At 49.2% G+C, this 20316-nt stretch overlaps 1 protein-coding gene across 2 annotated transcripts; it reads right to left on the minus strand.

Moving 5' to 3' along the window:
* Positions 1-7: 7 nt before the first annotated feature.
* Positions 8-20197, minus strand: LOC103617929 (pre-mRNA 3'-end-processing factor FIP1). 2 transcript variants are annotated; one of them, XM_017737548.1, is made up of 15 exons: positions 19636-20197; positions 16680-16764; positions 15394-15500; positions 14621-14679; positions 13481-13591; positions 11119-11251; positions 10316-10438; positions 9247-9352; positions 8023-8221; positions 7074-7100; positions 6480-6537; positions 5942-5997; positions 4702-4906; positions 3013-3171; positions 8-323 (listed from the first exon to the last, which is right to left on the minus strand). In XM_017737548.1, the coding sequence occupies exons 2-15, from the start codon at positions 16689-16691 to the stop codon at positions 191-193; spliced, it is 1488 nt and encodes a 495-aa protein (XP_017593037.1). In that variant the 5' UTR covers positions 16692-16764; positions 19636-20197; the 3' UTR covers positions 8-190. The 2 variants fall into 2 exon arrangements, with proteins under 2 accessions (XP_017593037.1, XP_017593036.1); XM_017737547.1 differs by lacking the exon at positions 19636-20197 and adding an exon at positions 16933-17053.
* Positions 20198-20316: the final 119 nt, after the last annotated feature.

The following is a 20316-nucleotide window of genomic DNA, read 5'->3' on the forward strand; positions in this document are numbered from 1 at the left end:
AAAAGCCTCGGGCCGCCTCAGCTCCCGAGGCCCTGCCGGCTGTGCCACGGCTTGCCCAGTCAGCCTCTTCCCTTGGAAAAGTAAAAAATAATAATAAAAAAAAACCACCCCCCCCCTAACCAAAACATCACCAATGCCATGCTGGTTCCACAGGAGTGAGTTCCTGCCGAGGGCCGATGGTGGGCCTGGCTCACTCCTTGGTGTCCTGCTCCTCGCCCTCCTGGGCCCCGTCCTCGCTGGCCTCCTTCTCCTCCTTGCTCCGCTTGTTCTTTTTGTGCTTGTGGCGCCGGTGGCTCTCGCCCTCCTCGCTCTCGTGCTGCTTCCTGAGTGGGGAACAGAGGGGACAAAGTGACATCAGACACAGCCCTGCCACAGCAGGGACCCAGTGATGGGCACGGGGGCTTTGATCCCACCAACAGGAGCCACCTCAGCAGCGCCCAGGGCACCGCGGGGTTTTTTGGGATGATCCAATCCAGCGTGGGGCTGCTCTGGGAAGGGCTGTGCCAACAGCACCTGCAGCATCAGCACTGCCACTGCCACACAGTGTCACACAGTGTCACACAGTGCCACACACTGCCACTGCCACACAGTGGCACACAGTGTCACACAGTGCCCCCCCCCGCCCACAGTGTCACACACTGCCACCATCACACACCATCACACACTGCCACCGTCACACACCATCACACACTGCCACCGTCACACACCATCACACACTGCCACCGTCACACACCATCACACACTGCCACCGTCACACACCATCACACACTGCCACTGTCACACACCATCACACACTGCCACCGTCACACACCGCCACAGCCACTCCTGGCAGTGTCCATAGGAACACCTTGGTGTTCCTCCACTCCGGAGGGAGCTCCAGCGGTTCTGACACGGCACCGAGGCTGAGAGGAGGAGGAGTCCTGAACCCCAGACGTGTTTGAACCTTTCACTCCTCCGAGCATCTTGGGGAAATCCCTGGACTAAAGGCAGCAAAGGGAGCAGTGGAGCGAGAGAAATGTGAGTTTCCCCATGGGAGGCAGATCCTGTTCCTACTTTTGCTGACTCACACCTGACCTGGCTCTTCACTTTGTGCTTTAGAACTCCTTTATCTCCTCACCGAGTTTTCCAGATGTGGGTGGATAACTGGGAATGTTTACACAGAATTTCTGGGATGTGGGAGCAATCCCAGGCAGAGGGAGGCCTGAGCAGGCTGTGCGTGCCCTGAGCCTGTGCCCTGCCAGCTGCTCCATGCATCCAACACAGCCCCAGCAGCAGCTCTGCCTCCCTCCAGGAAAAGGGGGAGCTCTGGTTTGGCCCCTCCTGGGAGGAGATTTTCTGCTTCTTCTCTCACAGGTTCAAACCAAGCGAGCTCTCGGGAGCTGACTGTGGTGTGAAGGTGGCAGAGTTACAGCACAGCCCAGAGCACAGGAACGAGCAGATCAATTTATCCCAGGATAAACTGTGACTGTGCAGGCACATGAGCAGGGACACCATCAGGTGTAGAGACAAATTCTTGGCACAGCTGGAATTCCAGTTTAGCAGCAGACACAGAACTGGCTGAACCTGGCTGAAAAGCTCCTGGCTTCAAGTAATTTTCTGACTGGTTTAATAAATGGTTTCACAGTCATTAAAGGCAAAAAAAATAGGGAAAAATAAAAGGCTGCTGCCTCTCCACAAAACACCTTCAGCCACCTCGTGGCTGATGTGTCAGGGGTTTATGCTGGGACAGTGTGACTGTCCTTTAATACCGAAACCAGCGTCAGTGATTTCCTTCAGACTGCTCAGTTTGCAGGAAACTGGAAATGAAACCCTTTCATCTGCAGGTACCTCAAACAGGCTCAAATCTCAGTGTGCCTCAAGCAGGGAATCCCAGAATGGTTTGGGCTGGAGGGGACCATGGACAGGGATTCCTACAGTGAGGTATCTACTCCAAGGTTTCAATTCTGACTAGAGGAAGCTGAGGAATAACCCTAAAGCCAATGACTTGTCTGGCACCAGCTCAGCTTCCAGTTGTTCTGTATTCAATTTTTATTATGGTCTTCGTCTTTCTTCCTATCATTTTGCTTCCAAGCCTTCAGCAATGAGTCCTTTCTTGAAAATTTACTCACCTCCTTAAGGACAGAAACAGCCTTTTTCCTCCAGTCACTACATAGGAGTTTTTCTGATACCAGTTTCAAAATAAGGGTAATTACCTACAGAGCTGACTGGAGTTTCACCTAAAAGAAGGGAGGTGAAGGATCAAGAAGAAAGAGCAAGAGCAGTTCTGCTCAAGTTGTTAATGGGATGTGAAGTGACACAGGACCTGAGCAGAGAACCTGCCTCAGCCCAGAGAGCAGAGCTGCTGTTTGAGACTGCTCTCCCAGGAAGATCATCTGTTGCAAATCCATTTTCTGCAGAAAAGCTGTGATTTCAGGACATGCTGCTCTGCCCCAGATGTTTCACCTTTGTGTGGACCATCACACCCCTCACCATCAGGCTCTGGGCAAGAGCTCTGCTGCTTCTGCTCAAGAGGCAATTTCTGAGTGCAGGCAGAAGGAAGCTCTTCACAGAAGGAGTGATTGGGCTGTGCAGGGAGGTGATGGAGTCACAGTCCCTGGAGATGTTTAAGGAAAGGCTGGATGTGGCACTCAGTGCCATGGTCTGGGTGACAGGCTGGTGTTGGGTCACAGGTTGGACTTGATGATCTTAAAGGACTTTTCCAACCTGGTTGATTCTGTGAGCTCTGCCCTGGTGAGCAGGAGCAGCAGGACCAAAAGCTGATGCTTCTGTCACTTCCCCTTGTGTAGCTCAGTGCTTTTGTTAAGATGGGAGCTCTTGTGGGAGGTTGAGCCCAGCTCAATCCCTCCTTCACCCATCACGCTGCCAGCTGGGAACTCACAACACCGAGGTCTCCTTCGCCTGTCCCACAGGGCTCCTCCTGCCCAGGGCTCTGGGACAGAGGCAGCTGGGATGAGCCAGGCTGACATTTCACCCCAGGAAGGCGGAGTTCCCGCCCAGCACCGCGGCACTGACCTGCGGGAGGATTTGTGTTTGCTGCTGTCGTCCTTGTCGCGGTGGCGGCGCTCGCGGTGCCGCTCCTCGCGCTCGCGGCTGCGGTCGCGGCTGCGCCGGTAATCGCGCTCGAAGTCGTAGCTGCGCTCGCGGCTGTAGTAGCGGTACCGCTCGTCGTCACTGCGGGGACAAGGGACACGTGGGCACAGGGACACGGCCCCTGGGCCTGAGCCACCGGCTGGGGCTGGAACCCCTGTCACCAACAACATCAGGCACCTCTGACTGCCCGGCGGTGCTCCTGAAACGCCTGCAGCAGGAACGCAGCACGCACACGCTCCTCTCATCGCTCTCCCCCGCCGCTGCTGGGCTTCCCTCAGCACAGACACCCCACATAACCTCTCATCCTTTTGTGTAAAGGGGCTGATTTCTTCCCCACAAGCTCAAAACCTCCAGCTGTGAGCACAGCTTTCTGTCTGCACCTCTGTACCTGCTGAAAGCACCTCATTCAATCCCCAGGAGTGGGCATGGTGTACCCCAAATTGAGACACATCCCACACTCCTCTCTACACCTCCCTGTTCAATTCCTGAAAGCCAAAATCTGAAGGGTTAACAAGTCCCTCTGTGGGAACAATACTCAGACTTGGGAGAAAGGAAGTCAGAAACATTGTTCTGACACTCCTGGAAACAAGCTGGACAAATAAATATCCAGGATCAATCAGCTGGGAGTGCTCCAAAAGACTGCACGGCCACTTGCCCTGCTTTGACCTGCACCAGCGTGCTCCACACCACCCAGAAATGCCAACAATGTGCTCAGGAGTGCTCATCCCAGGCCTTGGCTCCAGCATGGATCAGGAAGTGGGGGAGTCTGAGCTCTTCCAATTTTTAGCACGTTTGTGTTCTGTTCTCTTTTCCCCCACTCCCATCCACAGTGCCCACAAGCTTGTAAAGGAAAAAAAAATATTAGGAGCACATTGCCCTGTTTGCTCCCTCCCTGGGCTGGGAAGCTCCCTGGCAGGAAGCACCCACCCTGTGCCAGGAATGCACATTCTGATAATGTTTAGAATGATTATTGGCATTTCTGAGCCTGGAGCCTGCAAAACACCGACGCTGCTGCTGACTGAACACCAAAGAGATGGGTTTGGGAAGTCTCTGCGGCCCAGCCTCCACCTTAGATCAACACAGGGAGGCTCCAAGCCTCCTTTCCTTTCCCAAGTGCTCCCGGCACTGCTGTCAGCTGAGGTCACAGCAGCTCCCACCAAGGTGGTCTCTCCAGTTCTGCTCCCATTTCCTGGCTGACTCCCAGGGAATGGCACTCCCAGCCCCACAGGAGAGCGGAGCAGAGCAGGCTGTTTGTCCTTTGATCTGAAGGTGACATTTAGAAGACAAGAAGCAGCAGCTCCTCCAGCCAGTGCTTCACACTGAGCTGTGAAACACTGAGGAGTAAACACAGAGGGGCTATTTCATTGCTTGGCCGTGTGGGAGAGCAAGAGGAACTGGTTCTGCTGGATTTAAACAAAAAACCCCAGACCCAGAGACAGCAAATCAGCCAGTGACACAGCTCCTAGTCTGTGCTGCAGTTATCGATCCAAAGGAGCTCTTCCCAGACATTTCAGAGAATTCAGCTGGTGTCCTCTATAACCCAGCCCTTGGCCAGACACCCCAAGGTGCCCCAGGGCTGCCCAGGGTGAGCAGCAGGAGGGCAGCACTCACTTGTTGTATTCACTGGTGGTCGGGGTGCGGTCGCGGTCCCGGTCTCGCTCCCTGTCCCGCTCCCGCTCGCGCTCGCGCTCCCTCTCCCGCCTGGAGCCCGAATATTCCCAGTGGCTGCTGCTGGAGCTGCTCGTGCCCTTGTCCACCGTGGTCACCCAGGGCGTGTGGGACGTGGAGATGGGGGGATAGCTGATGAAACCTGAATCTGCAGCCAGAGAGCAGAACCCTCCGTCATCCAGAGCATCCCCAGCATCCCCTCTGGCAGTACAGCTGGATCCAAGGAGACAACAGCCCCGCTCCCTCCTGCCCTTCCCTTCACTTCCAGCAGTTTGCTGAGAACAGGGAATTCCTCCCTGAGGAAAGCACAAGAGCAAATATTTACAGGCAGCACTGCAGTCTCTGTCAGCCCTGGGCTCTTGGTCACCTGTACAAGGTCCCACCTCCCACCAGGTACCTGCTGGTCTATGGTGGCACCTGGGGGGGACCAGGGGCACCAGCTGCTAGTGAAGGATGTCACCTGGGGAGCCCAGAGCCACCAGCACTTGCCAGACAGATGTGGCCAGCTGGACCAGCGAGGTCGTATCCCACAGCAGTGCCACATCTGGCAGCACTGGAGGCTCCTCTCTTTGGGAAGGGCTGGCACTGCCACTCCTCCAGCCCTGTCCTGCAGGGAGGCACCGCAGAGCTCAGCACAGCCAGGAGGAGCCACTCCGAGCTGGTCACTACAGGACTGGGAGAGAACACAGCACTGCCAGGGCTGCACCAGGGAAGGGAACCTGCTGAAATGCTGGCACTGCCTCTCCCATTACAAAACCACAGGAGATGGTGCCTGTAGGCAAGGGAGAGGGTGAAGTGGGGGAGGAGGGATTCAAAAGCTCAGTAGTTGGTTGTGCTCATCCCTGAGGGCGGAGAAAAAGGAGAGTGTGAGTGAGGGTGAGCACGTGTGTGTGCAAACAGGCAGAACACACTGCTGAGGCACTGGGGAAGGTGCTCTGTGCTGGGAATCTGCACTGGAACAGTGCCCTGAGCCTTAGCACTCAGCCACAAAACTGCATCACCACACCTGCACAACACTCAGTGCAGCAAACCCAGCACGTGCTCCTGACTGGGATTGTGTGGGACACAGCAAGACCCTGGAGCTGGAGCAGACAGGATGTGTGTCAGCCCCAGAAAAGCCTGGGCTTCCAAAAACCAGAGAGGAGAGAGAGCAGCAGCTGGATATGTCCTGCCCAGTGCTCACCTGCAGAGTTGTAGCCAAAGGGAGGCGGCTGCCTGTTGTTGTAGCTGGCTGGCTGCCTTTGGGAGAGAAAAGGGGGTGAGTTACTGACATCAGGGACCCCCACAGGTCTGGCTGTGCTGCAGCTTCATCCCGTTTTTCCTGGAGGTCTGTGGAACATCCTTATGGGAATCTCACTACCAGAAGTGTTCAGGGGTTTTGCCAGAACTTCCAAACCTGCCATAATCCCACTGCTTGCCCTGGGAAAGCACCGCTGCTCACAAACTACCTGGAGCATCTTCAGAGAAAGCATCTGCAGTAACAAATCATGCCATCAGCTACTTTAGGCTTTGCCTAGGTTTTACTGGCTCCTTCCTGTGCCTTGAATATGACAAATTCAGGTGAATGCACAGAGGATTCCTGACAGACTCTGCTCTCACCCCCCACCCCAACCCAAGACCAGACCATGCATCCCCAGCACTGATTTTGGACCTGTTCTCCTCCCTTCCTCCCTGCAGGGGAGCTGCTCCCATGGCGTGGTCTTACCCAGCTGTGGTCTTACCCATCCAAGGTTGGGATGAGGAGAGCTGGTGGTGGTGCCAGAGGAGGTGGGAACAACCCTAAACACACAGAAGGGTAAATCAGCACCAAGATCTTCCAGTTCCACAAGTGCTTTCACAGTTAAAAGCCATTAAAGCATCTTTTTACTCTAAACAAGGCCCTGTTTGAAATAGAATAATTTTCCTTCAGGGTAGTATCTCCTCCCAAAATTCATACCCTAAAGCTATGTTAGTTCTGTAGGGGTATGGGAAGAAAAACAAAGCAAAAACTACATTCTATTTTGGGTATAAATATTGAACCTAAGATTCATCAAGGAGTAACAATTAAACCCCTACAGCCCTGTGGAGGAAAAGTGGTTCTTGGGATGCAGACACATTGCATTCTGATCAGAATGTAACAAACAAGCTCTATTCTGACCTACAGATTTATGTCAGAATAGAAGATAAGCAGCTCAAGTTCAGTGCTCAATTGGAGTTTATTAGTCTTAAGTTAACTGTGCTCTAGACTAGTGCCATCCTATCTCATGTTACTTAGCCCAAATGCTCTGAACCTGTGTGATCAAAATTGCTGCTGTCATTAACAAGGTAACACCTACCTGGAATTGGACCTGGAGGTGGCAGGCCTGTGGAAATAAGCAGGGAAAACAAGTGAGGACAACAGGGAAAGCGTGGCCTCTCTGTACCTCATGGCATCTCTGTACCTCATGGCCTCTCTGTACCTCAAGCTAAACCTCAAAGCACACTTTTGAATAAATCTCACGTGTTGGAGCAAAGAGAGCAGCAGAAAAATGGGTGCTACTAAGCAGGAATTAGCCCATAAATGACGTGATTTTCCCAAATAATGATCTCTTTACCTTTACATTATAACTTACAGTGTTGCTGTTCTCTTACACTGGAGAATTCCTTTTCTAAGTGTCAACACATGAACAATTGATTTGGTCTTCAGAACAACTGAAGGAGCTGGAGAGGAGAACCTGCTGCAGGTTCCAGTCCAGTGTGTCCATCCTGATTTTGCCAAGCATTTTAACGTAAGGCAGTAGGAAAAGCTATCATGGAAAAGTTATCAGGAAAAGAACCAGTGAGTGCTTCAGCAAATGCTCCTCAGGCAGGAGTTAACTGCACAAAGTACTCCTGGTGCCTTCTCCAGAGCCTGGCTGCTGCTCCAGGACCAGGAGAAGCTCAGAGTGAGGCCCCCTCACTTCAGCCTGGCATATTTAAGCCAGAAGCACCAGTCCTCAGCTTCCTCCAGAGAAACAGGAACCTGCTTCTTTACATTTATCAATAAAGCAAATGCATCAGTAGCATTGGAAGGTTCCCTCATGGAAACAAAGCCCAGAGGTTTCTTTTCAAGGATCAGCTGCCATTTTTAAGTATTCAAGGCAAATATTAAATAGGCTGATGGAGACTAAACAAAGCCTGGCCAGGGGCAGGGGTAAGGACCTGTTCCCTGACTGCTCAACCATCCCACGGCATTGAACCCTTAAACCTTTGATTTGCTCCAAGCCTGGGACACCCCAGCTCACATTCCATGGAGTGAACACGTACCCGGAGGATGCAGGGGAGGTGGAACAGAAGTCACTGGAGGAGGAGGGTGAAGGAAATGTGGAGGAGGAGGCCCAGCGAGTGGGGGAGGCGGAGGCCCTGCTGGTGGAGCGAATGGCTGCTGCTGAGGAGGCTGCTGGGGCTGGGAAGGCTGCTGGGGCTGCTGGGGGGGCTGTGGCTTGCTTCCATGGTCTCCCAGGACCTTAGGGGGCAGAGGAATGAGAAGAGAGCGTTTTAATCCCTTTGCTGCTGCAGCAGGGACCTCACAGTGCTGGCAGCATCACCACAACAGGGGTGTGGCCATGCCTGGAAGAGGGACCAATATGCAGAAGCACCAGAGTGACCTGAAGTGCAGCTGTCAGTGCTCCTCAGGGGGAGGAACAACAACCCTTTCCCAGCAAATTCTGTCTCTAAGGCAAACTCTTCTTGTTGGCAAAATCTGGAAAACTGATCACTAAAAAAATAAACGGACCACAAAACCATGGAGGAAAAAACCCCAGCAACGGCACCTAGAAAAGGAAAGTTCCACATTTGGGCTTTTCTGGCAAGTTAGCAGTGGTTGGCAGGAGGAAGGTGGTTAAGAGAAGGGGGTTTGGTACATGGTCCTCAGACCCTGCAGCTTCCTGCCTAGGAGCCAGCCAGAACATCATGGTCACACACTGGCCAGGCACGCCCAGAAACGAGACCAGCTTTAAACCCAGGCTTCCATTTCTTACAAGGAACAAGATCCAGTAACACAGGCCCAGGTTCAGCCTGAGGCACGGGCTGCACCAAATGATTTGAGACTAAATGTTACTTCAAAGCAAAAAAACCCATCAGTCCCAGGTACAAACCCTTCACTGCAGAATTGAAGATTCCAACCCCACAGTGGAGGGGAAAGGAATAATCCACGTAAGAGATTCCCAGCTGCACAGTCCTAGGAATACTTTGGGAGAGCTGATGAGGAAAGAACTCAGGCCTTACCATTCCAAAGGGAAGACTTTTAAAGGACAAATCTGGCTCCTAGCAAGACCAAGTTTTTAAGCCAGAAGTTAACTGAGCCTGCAGAATGGAACAATCCATGCACACACCTCAACAGGGTCAACGTATTACCTGCTGCTCTGCAGGTATGGACTGGGACACAGAAGGTCAGGAACACACAAGGTCAGGAACACACAGGCATTTGCCCAGGGTTCCCTGGAAGTGCAGTAAAATCAGCAGCTTGTTGAGGCAGCACAGCAGCTTTACCTGAATGGGGTTCTCCTCCGAGGCGTGTTTATCCCGGCGTCTTCCCTCCACCCTCCGGATCGTGCCTGCCTGGCCCCCGATGACATCAATGGTCCCACCCAGCTTCCTGGTACAAAGCACAGGCATCTTTTCAGGCTCAGAAGCACCAGAAAGAGCAATTTTCCCTGCTGTCAGCAGATTCTTTCATGCTTTCTTCCCCACCAGGGAAACATCTCTCAAATTGGACAAGAAGCCAAGGAGAAGCCCGTTTGCATTCCTGAACAACTTCCCTGTGAGCAGGGGTGAGTTTGGGATCTCTGAACACCCAGAAATGTGATCCAAAGGACCACCACAAATAGGTGTAAAAACAGGGATTACACACTGGGACAGAAATGCCCCCGAAGTGCTCAAATCCAACACACTGAGCAGAGCTTTAATGCTCATCCTTGAAGCACAGAGCTGGTTCCCAGACAAGGAGTAAAGCTGGGATGCAGGGCTGCTTTCTGCAAGGCAGGTGTGCAAAAGCTGTTTTGTGAATGAAGCAACAGAAACATCCCGAGCCCAAAGCTCTGGCTCGTCTGGTGTGTTTTTCTGAAGCTTTTGATAAAACCCCATCGATCTCCTAAGGGCCAAGTGGTTTCCCCAGCAGAGGCTGCCCCTCAGAGTGACTCAGTTGTTTTACCACACATCCAGCAGCGTCGCACACAGGCTCAGGAACCAACAGCTCCTCTTATCCTCTGCCAAACTCGTAATCCACTTCCACTTGAGGAGGCAAAGATTAACATCGTGGGAGTAGGAATAAGCCAAGCAAGCACAAGCAATGTCAGCAGTGTGAGCCCTCAAAGCTGAGGCGTTTGCCTGGCTCCTTCCACTCCCAGAGATGTGTCCCATCAGCTGGGATACAGGATTCCCTCCCTGTGCCAAGGAGGGGAATGGGCAGGCAGAGCTTGCACTGCTGGAGGTGACACTGAATAAGTGACCACAGCAGCTTCCTGCCAAGCTTAAAAGCTTCTCTTTGAGGCTTGAGGAGACTCAGGCACGGCCCAGGTGGTTCCCAGATGCCCCCATGAAGAACATGCTCCTCTCTTACCTGTTGGGAGGAGGCCCAGCCTTCATTCGTCCTCCCACCAGGGCCAGGAAGTCTGTTTTGAACTCTGTTTTGATGATGTTGTTTTCCACTTCTTTTTCAGCATTTCCAGTTCTTCCCTGCTGACGGATGGAGCACCAGAGATTAACCCTCAGCAAAAGAAAAGGAACAGTCCCAGGGCTCCTGCCAGCCAGACTAATCTTCAGTCAAGGCACAGCCATTTCTGTCAGCTAGTGGCCATTCCAGCCTCATCTGGCTGTCCACTGTCTCTCCTTAGAAGTCCTGTTATGAGTTTATTAAACTCATATCATTTTCCATGGAGGCAAAACTGGAATGAGCAATACTTGCTGTCCCGACAATTTGGCTGAAGTTCTGACGGCCACCATGGACTCCTGCAAAGGTTGATGGCCAAAGCAGTCTGCAAACACTAAAGGCAGCCACACCACTGCAGCAGCGAGCAAAACAGCCCTTGGGGGCCCAGCTCCCCTCCCTGCACTTCTCTCATCCAGAGGGTTTTCCAAGCAGACATCCCTAGAGCTGGGTAACCTCAGTCACCTGGAAATTCACTCCAATCTTGCTGCTGTAGTGGTTCAAACCTGCCAGGCTGATGGAACTATTCCTTCCATACAGAAAAGATTTTCAACAGAGATTTAATCTTTGAAGATTCATTTTTGTATTTCTCCTCACTGAAAGGACACAGAACAGTTCAGAACTGGGGTATCTCCTGCTCTTACACCCTCATGTCTGTGTTATAAACACAGTCCCAGCTTTCCTGGAGCCAGGAGCAGGAGTCACACACGTCACCCACCGTGATCTTGTTCTCAGTGCTGATGGGAGGAGCAGGGTCCAGCCCCAGCTGAAGCCGCCGCTGCTTTTCACAATAAGCTTTCCATGTTTCTTCATTGAATCCATAATTAAAGTAATCGGAAAGATCAGCACCTGGCAGAGGGAGCAGGAGTTAGCACAGGGGTTCTGCACACTTGCACTCTCAAGCTGTCCCTTTAACTGCTTAAATAAAGGGTCAAGGTAACAAAAATTTTCCAGAGAACCCAGCTTGTGCCTTTCCCTGTCAGAAAGCTGTGGGTGCCACAGAGGGGACAGTGGCTGCACCTTGGGTGCGAAGGGGACATGGCCTGAGCAGCAGTGGGACCCCCTGGACACACAGCACAGCACCTCCACAGGCCATTGGGAGCTCCCTGCAATCACTTGCTCATCAGCCTGATTTTTTCAGACTGGTTTCTTCCAATTGTCCACATGAGCTGAGTGCTGGGCATAGCACAGGAGTGACAATTCCAGCCCCCACCAAAAAAATGGGGTGGGGCCACAGAACCTTTTTCCTGGCAGAGCTAAGCCCACACATTCCTCTCCTGACCAGCACTGCCTTTGCTGTTTTGAGAGGAGACTCTGAGGCTCGCCCGTTTCATGAAAGACAGCTAAAGTGGAAGGTTTTTATTGATACATCCCAGACTACACAAGTAATTACAGTTCAGTCATAACCCTAATTAGTGATCCCAGAGTTTTATCTCATACTGCCAGTCTCCTGTGCAATGTGCCAATTCAGCACGAGCACTTCTGAATAACAGAGGTGACCACAAACTACTTGCCAAGAACACAGAGATGCAGAGGGGCAATCCCAGCTGCAGTAATTCCAGGAGCACCCCTCCCACCTCTCAGATCCCAGCAGGAAGCAGTACAGAGCACCTCCTGCCCCGCTGAGGTGTCCCTCAAACATCCCCCACGCAAAGATATTCCTACACAGACCAACTTCAAAACAAAGAGATGCTAGAAGAGCTAAGCAAAATTCTGTCCATGCTGAGCTTGGTTTAACTGTGAGGTCTAAGCAGTGGGTTTATCTCCTGGGCTGGCCACTCTTCCTGTTGTACCACCCAAACATGCAAAGTGCATCCACACCGACTCAGCAACACGACATTTACTTATCGATTTTATCAGCCTCTATTTCAGACCTCTATCAGTTCTTCCACACAGGATTTCTTCTTCCTCTCCCTCACTCAAAGAGATACCAAGCTGCTGAACAATTAACTGTAAAGGATATAAACTTGAAAGGCTGTTGAGTAATCAGCTATTTGCTATCTAAAATAAACTTACAGACCACACAGCTCTGCAGAAATCTTCCCTCTATTGCACTCCAACACTGTTTTAGGGCCAGCTGGCTCTAGTTTGGTCCAGGGATGTCAGCATGACCACAACCATGCTTTATCTTTGAACTTCATTGTATTCTTTCTAACTCACTTTCTTCCCATTCCCCTCTTTCTGACTTCGCAATCAAGCAGAAATCCCTGCAGAAGAAAAGCTTCTGTTCCATTCTGCCTGCAGGGTGCTTCAGGGCTGGTTGGATACCTGGACATGCCCATGGAGTTATTAGCACTGGACCGCCCTTCATGTGGGCAGGAGATACCCAGCCCACACCACAGGCAGCCTCAGGAAAGCACTACTTACTCAGCACAGCAACATTGCTGAAAGACAGATGAAATACAGGGGCTGGCAGGGAGAATAATGATTGCTGAGAAAAGTGACTTTTTGTTTCAGATGACATTTCATGAGAACACGTTTTATGAGAGTGGCACTGCAAAAATTTGGATGTCTTATTCCTTCAATTACTTTTGTATCAGAAGAAAAACAGCAGCTGATTTGTAGCATCCTACAGCTCTAAGAGGAAAAATCTCCCTTACACAAGTAAGTGTGGGCAGCCCCAGGACCCAGATGAGGAGGGACCATGGGGACAACTCTGGGGTTGGCCAGGGCACACAGAACAAGCTCCTGCACAGGAAGAGGAGAACAAACAACATCAACATCCAAATCCTGACCCCACTCAGCTGCCTTTAAGGCCACACATTATTGGATCGGTATCAGTGCAATGTTCTCAGGAAGTAGGGAATTAATAAAGTAGACCATTTAAAAAAAATAGCTGTTCCCTTTAGGGAAGTTCAATTACTAGAATAAATGCAACCCAATTTTAGGTAGAGCATGGCTCATTCAATCAGTAAATGCCATTGATTGTCTAGCCAGGCATCAGAAGCTGAGCAACACACATTGTTCCAGCTTCCCTGTTCCCTGGCAACAATAAATGGACAGAAATTACATGTGAAAATAAAGAGAGACAACTGGAACTGCAGAAAATATTTACCACAAGGAACTGTGAGACCCCACCTGGTTTCCTCCATGGTTTGTCTTCAAATGAATCCAAATCCACTTCTATCACAGGCAATCCATTTATATTCCCTGCAGCATCCAAGTCAATACCTTTGGGCTGCAATTTGGCTTTGGGGAGAGAGAGACTGTTACAAATTTTAATGCAATGCCTTTAATCCCTTCATTTGCTCAGCAAATTATTCCAGCAAAAACAAAGCACTGCAGTAAATTAATCACTGGCTTCACAGCACGTAGGTAACCACAATCAGCTTTTTAATAAAAGGACTCCAGTCACTCCATAAACAAACAGGGTGTGCAGCACTTGCAGCTGAACAGCAGAGAAGTGAATTCAACCCAGATTGGCACTACAGGCAGAGTAAATCATTAGGACATGCACGAAATTTACCCCAAGTGAAACCGAAATAAAGTAAAATTATTTTTCTTCCCAGGCAAAGTATTTATTTTCCCCTCCCAAGACAGACACATTTTCTCCTAACAAGAGGCTTTTTCAGGATCAGTCTTTAGTGGACTAAAACAAGTCTGCAAACATCTGTCAGGTACAGAACCTTCAAGGGGAATTTGTTCTTATTTTCTCAATCAGAAGGTAACTCATCTGGATAAAGCAACTAGTGGAAGGAAGCAGATGAAGCCCACAAAAGGACAGTCACACATGTGGAAGGACAGAACCCAAGACTCAATTTACAGGAGAAACCAAACTGAATGGTGGGGAAAGTTTCAGCAGCCAAATATGCAGAGCTGATTTTCAAGACCAGAGTTTGTTTCTTTTAGCATCTTACACTGCAAGTAGCTCAGGACACTGAGTTACAGTACTTCTCCAGGGCTGGAATGCTCAGCCCCAGTGCAACAATATAGTTTAGAAATATTCTGGGGTTTTACTATAAAACTATCACTCAATGGATTTTTTTTCCTAGTTTAAACAGAATTATAATCACCTTGCTCAGTGATGGGTAATTAAATCACTCATTGCATTCTGGCCCCTCAGACTGTGCTGGGAGCACTGATTTTTAGGAAAATCCTATTCCTGGTTCACACTAATTCGATATCCTTCCAAACAGAGCAAAATTTGCAGCTGCTGCAGCTGTCAGTGCCAGGTAGGTGAAATATTGCAAAGGTGAAGGATAAAAATAACAGCAATACCTGAAGCTGATGCTCCATAGCCTCTACCCGTTTTTAAGTTTAGATTCATAGGAGTTCCCCTATTGGAAAAGAATCACTACGTTGGCATTTGAACAAATTACTTGGCTGAAGATTCTCATGCAAAATATATTCAAGCCCTGACACCCTTCAGGAGATGCTTTAGTTCACCTGAGTTTGCTATTCAGAGTCATCCATCAGAGTGAAACCACCTCTACAACAAGAGAAGGAAATTATCCATAAAGTGGAAAAATTAGAATATGCAGCAAAGCACAGGTAAGTCGTTTGTGTAAGAGGAAGGCTGCTAGCAGCAAGCAAAAGTGCTGTCTTATTATTTTTATTCAATGCACATTAGGCAGAGTTGTAAAAAGTAATTTCCTGCTTCTCAAATCCAGCCTTGCCATTCCCGAGCCACAAAAAACCGGACAGCTGGAAATTAGTAAATTCACAGCTTATGCAAATTCTTAGCAAGACAGATTTTGGTTCTGGAAGTTTTCACAGATGAGTTAAATGGAACTTCCCACCTTTGATTCTGCCCCAGGGAACCCAGTAATTAGTAAGTTAATTTTCCAGCAGCAGCCCCACGGATTATCATTCCCATTTTACAGATGGATTCTCCAACAAGCAATTGCAGGGCAGAGCTGCCCATCAGCTCCATTCTGGTGTTCTGGCCATTGCTCCCAGGAGCCAGAGCAGCTCTCAGCTCATCCCCACCTTCCATCCCAACATGCTGGGATCCCTCAGCCCCAAATCCCCCCACACCCAGCAGTACCCACATGTAGGAAGGCGCTCCCGTTTTGATGTTGCCAATTGTAACCTTCACGTCATCGTCATCGCTGTCACTGTCACTGTCATCCTCATCATCCTCACCACTGGGAAGGGCCTGCAACAGCAGAATCACACAGCAGCTCATCAATACATACTACTGAGAATTCTCCAGCACAGCCAGATCTCAGGAAGCTTCTTGAACAGCCTTCAACAACAATGGGCAGCTGCCCACAGAGAAACTCCAGTGTCCTTTGAAGATTTGGCTCTACACGAGATTTGGGGTAATATTTGTGAATGTGGGGAAGGTTAGCTCAGTTCTAAGAATTTCACCACGTCCTTCAGTTCCTCTGCCCCACTCTTTTTGAAAGAGTTGGGGCTTTTCTTACACACCTCCTTCACAGGGCCATGGTCAAAGTACACAACCACAAATGAAAACCACCAAAATATATTCACCAGGTTTCCCCTAAGAACTTCAAGGCAAATATTCTCTCACCACAACTTCTGTGGTAGGGAGCTGCTCAAGAGTTTGGTTTGGCTGATTTAGCACAATCAGCCCCCAGGCCACTTCACTTTACAGATCTGACTCCAGTGCAACCCCAGTGCTGGGCACAAAAGTAAAGGAATAGGAAAAGAAATCTTCCAGATATCCAGCAAGTGCAGTTTTGTGAGAAATACAAGCTGAATTAACACCTCACCCTACATGAGGAAGGTGTGCCTCACCCTCCCTCCTCTTCCACAGCACGTAGGTCTGTCAGAACCCTGCATGAACCCTCTTGATGTGGCAGAACAGTGGCAGAAAACAAACCCATCAAAGAGACCAGGAGAGGAGGGTGGGGAGAAGCAACCCTCCTCCTCCTCCTCTTTCAGCACTGAGCCACTAGACTGCATTCTAAGAGGTCTGAGCCTGAATCAAAATCAATTCCCAGCACTTTGGGCTTTCTATCCCAGTGTTTCCCGTATTTTACTAGTTCTTGAGTGGTCACACTGAAAATTGAGCTGGAACACATTGTGTTCTGCTTTTCCTGCCAGACTGCAGCATCAGAGACCCTGATCTGCCCCCTGAGAGGGCATGAGCAGTGCCTGCGCCAGGGTTCCCTCCCCACCACTCAAGGCAGGATGACAAGACAAGGCTGTTGCTGGAGCTGGCTTTGGGAATGGCTGGCAGTACATCCCAACACTGCAAACACAAGGTATGAAGCAGTACCAGGATCTTTACACTTCCTGTTTTTCCCCAGGAGTGCTGAGCAGCACAGAAATCCCCCCCCATGTGCACTGTGGGCAGTGGGACACGTACGTGCTGGGACATCTCTCTGTCCTCGTTGTTGACGGGCCGGCTCTCCTGGGGAGCATCCTGCAGAGGATGAGCAGATTCTGTGTGCCTGGTGAAGGGGACAGAGAAGACAAAGTGACCATGACACAGAAAATAAAGTGGACAAGCCCAACCTAGAGGGTCACCTACAAACAGTTCTAAAGCCTGTGCCCAGGTGACTTTCACACAATGCTTTATTCTTCTTGTGTGTTTTTTCTGCTGGCATTTGCTCAACTACCTGACAAAAAAATCCATCCTCCTGGCTTGGCTTTGCTTTTGCTGGGAAGAATCAGTTTCACACATCCAGAGAGCACCTGACAGCACTCAACAGCTCAGTGGCAGCTGGCTCAGCTCGGATTTGGCACAATCACAACTGGTAAGAATAAGACCGTAATAAGCAAAATTTCACCTCCTCCTTAAGGATGCTAATAATTACACATGCATTTAGTCAGCAGCAAAGGTATCTGTCCCACAGAAATTAAGGAAAAAGTGATTTTAGTGTTTCTACAAACAGTTTACATTAACAAGAAGTTAAAATTCCAAGAGGAAAGTCAGATAATTATGCACTCATTCTTCTCACTCATTACAAATTAGTCCTCATGCAACAATGGTCAGGTTTGGATTTACCTCAAGTTTAAGAATTTATTCAAATGTTAACATTGTTTACTGTACTGGCCAAGCAAGAAAGTGGAATTGGTGTACACACGCTAGAAAAGAGTGTGCCAAGTGTTACAGAACTGAAATACAGAGAGGTCATTGGTCTCTAATGTCATAGGTAAAACTTAAAAGAACTTCAATAATTCTGAGTTTTTTCAAGAGAGATGGTTATAATAGCCCAGGCCAAGGAAATCAAATTTTCCACCAGTGCCTTGTGGAGATGTTGTTATTAGTTTAAAACCCCACATTGGACACTAAATATCCACAGGATTGTCTTCAAAAAGGAACAGGCAACATCTCACAGAATCCAAATACCAGTCACATTAAAGCCACTTCAGAGGGACAGGAGACACCACACAAGAAAGGCAAAGTAACACAACTCAGAGAGTTCCTGAGTGCTAAACAAAGAACAATCAATCTGAGCAGTAACCGAAGCCCCGTTTTGGGAAAGTCCCATGTACAAAGAAATTCATCAAGCCAAGATCAAAAAGAGGGCTGAAGGTTGGGCAGCTGACCAAGCACAGGTGCCATGGGTGCCAGGTTCCTGATGTGGCACCTGCACACACCTTCAGGTATAAAAGGCAGAGGGAAAATCAGCCTCCAGGTATTTCCACACTGCAGACACAGGCTGTGACATGAGGACCAAAGCATGGACCACTGGAGAAAATCTCTCAGATGGATCCAAAACTTTATGCCCAATCCAAGCAACTCAGCATTGACCTTCACCCCTGAATCTCCTTAAAAATCTGAGATGACTGCGTTCAGGAAGAGTGACAAGTGTTACCTTCAGCTTCAAGTCACATGAAGCATCTGTGGGTGTGCATTAAAATGTATGAACTGGAGTTCAGAGAGACACTTGGTAACCAGAAGCCTTTCCCTAACCTCTCTCCTTCCCAGGAATGAACCATCTGACAGGTCCCCAGCATCATCTGGGCACAGAAAAACGCGCCAGAGATTTCACTTCCCCAGAATGCCAACATAATCCTGGGCACTGCTGACAGCACAGCATCCTGCTGGCATTTAACACATCCCTCAGGCTAGGGAATGTCAGTGGATGCTGCATCCCAAACTCTGCTGATCTCTGCTTCCTGGCTAGGGACAAACACTCGAGACAAGCCAGCAGTGCAGCCCTGGAGCTGCAGCCGCTGACAACAGAGAAAACAAAGAGTTATTTTTCTTAAAACACCCCACAGCTCTTCATTTAGGGAGATTCTCATTGTGCAAAAAAGAAATATGGGGAAAAAAGTAAAAAGAGGGGAAAAAAAAAAAAAAAAGGAGAGCCAGCATGGCCACTAATATTCTTCCTTCCTGCATTTTGCATTTATTAGAGACAGTTGCTGAAAATTCAGATTTTTAGTCCTGCTCGTAAACTAAAATTACATTCAGATGAATGTGACAAGGAAAAGCAGATTTATGCAAATCAGCTGTAAATTTCTGTCTAAAAGTTGTTCCTTCTCACAAAGCTCATTTGATGTTTTTAGGTAACAATACCATGATTTTTACCACTTGTTTATTGGAACAAGTTTTCACATTCTTCAAGCAGAGAAGTAGGACAGTATCTGTAACAACCTCAACATTGCAGACACTGAACCCACAATGACAATGAACACTGAACTGAACTCTGGGAGGGGCTGAGTACACAAAAGTCCCGTGAAGACCAAGCTTTCTGAAAAATGTTACATTTAAAATGGCAAACAGGTAATGCTGTGCTGAGACCAGGCTCTGCTGGTGCAAAACACACAGCTACAAACAGGAAGGAATTAAAACCCAGGACAGACGACAATCCCTTCCACACACAGAAAGCCAAACTGATCATTGGTTTTATCTCCAAGTCTTAGCCACACCACTTGAGAGATCTCACAGAATGTGCTGCTTTGATCATGTCAAGATTTTAACCCAAGTTCAAGGTTTTACCCTTTCCCAGACTAAAGCACAGGTCAGTTTTACCAACACCAGGCCAGCACAAAGCCAATCCTCAGGGCATCATTTCTCCCAGGAATTAAAACTGGAAAAGAGATCTGATTTAAAACTAACTGCTGAGAGAAAAAAAGGGCTAAAAGTTAGTTTTAAATCAAACCAGTCCACTGATCCAGTTCAGCTTCCACATTCATAAATGCCTGCCAGCCCCAGCATGGTGGCTGGGGATGATCCCATGGGATGGGCAAAGGACAGGCTGCTGTTCCTGGCAACATCACTGCCCTAAAGCACTCATGAAGCTATGCTTAACAAGGCTCAATCTTTACAGCACGTACTGTAATAATAAATAAACAGCCTCAGGACTCACCCAGAAATTGGTCCATCTTCTTGCTTACCAGTTGTGTCATCTGCAAAATCAACAGTAAGAACAAAGGAATTATTCAAGTGAAAGGAAAAAAGCTAAATTCAAGCATAAAAGGCATCACAGGTACAGAAATACCCAGTGGTGTGAAGGCACTATAATCCCAATGCTCTCTTTTCAACAAAGTTCAACTAGAAATGGAACAACTAAAAATAAACCCAACCCAACAAACACCACCCATCTGCAGAGGTGATGCCTCTCACCAAACCAAATTCAAAATGTGTATCCTAAGTCTCAGAGAACAGAGACACCTATCAGATAGGAACTGAAGTCAGCTATGAAGGTCTTTATATAGATTTTTAACGTGCCAGGGAAGAAGAAACATAAAAGCATTCATGTGGAAAGCCTATGGGGAGGACAAAGACATTTCAATAAAGTCCTGTGGTTTATCCCGGCCACATCCCAGCCCCGTCAACCCAGGGGTTCACAAGGTTCGGGTAATTGGGGAACCGAAACTCTTAACAAAGCATCGCGTTAACCTCCCTGCACCAGTGTTATTGATAAAAGGACAATAACACACAGCCACCCGCCCAGAAAGAGCCGCTCGAGCGTTCCTGAGGGAGGCCGGGGGCGGACGCCAGTCCCTGCCGGGGGCCCGGGGGCCGAGGCCGGTCCCTCTAAGGGGGG

This window comes from Corvus brachyrhynchos, unplaced genomic scaffold, assembly GCF_000691975.1.
Source record: "Corvus brachyrhynchos isolate BGI_N302 unplaced genomic scaffold, ASM69197v1 scaffold346, whole genome shotgun sequence".
In the NCBI taxonomy this organism is placed as follows: Eukaryota; Metazoa; Chordata; class Aves; order Passeriformes; family Corvidae; genus Corvus; species Corvus brachyrhynchos.

Bases quoted from the DNA above. Each gene is read 5' to 3' on its own strand.
- LOC103617929 (XM_017737547.1), bottom strand. From the start codon at position 16,997: ATGTGTGAAACTGATTCTTCCCAGCAAAAGCAAAGCCAAGCCAGGAGG. The intron at 16,765-16,932 runs GTAGTTGAGCAA...CCCCTTCACCAG, and splicing joins AGGATGGATTTTTTTGTCAG to GCACACAGAATCTGCTCATC. The intron at 15,501-16,679 runs GTACGTGTCCCA...CTGCTGTTGCAG, and splicing joins ACAGAGAGATGTCCCAGCAC to GCCCTTCCCAGTGGTGAGGA.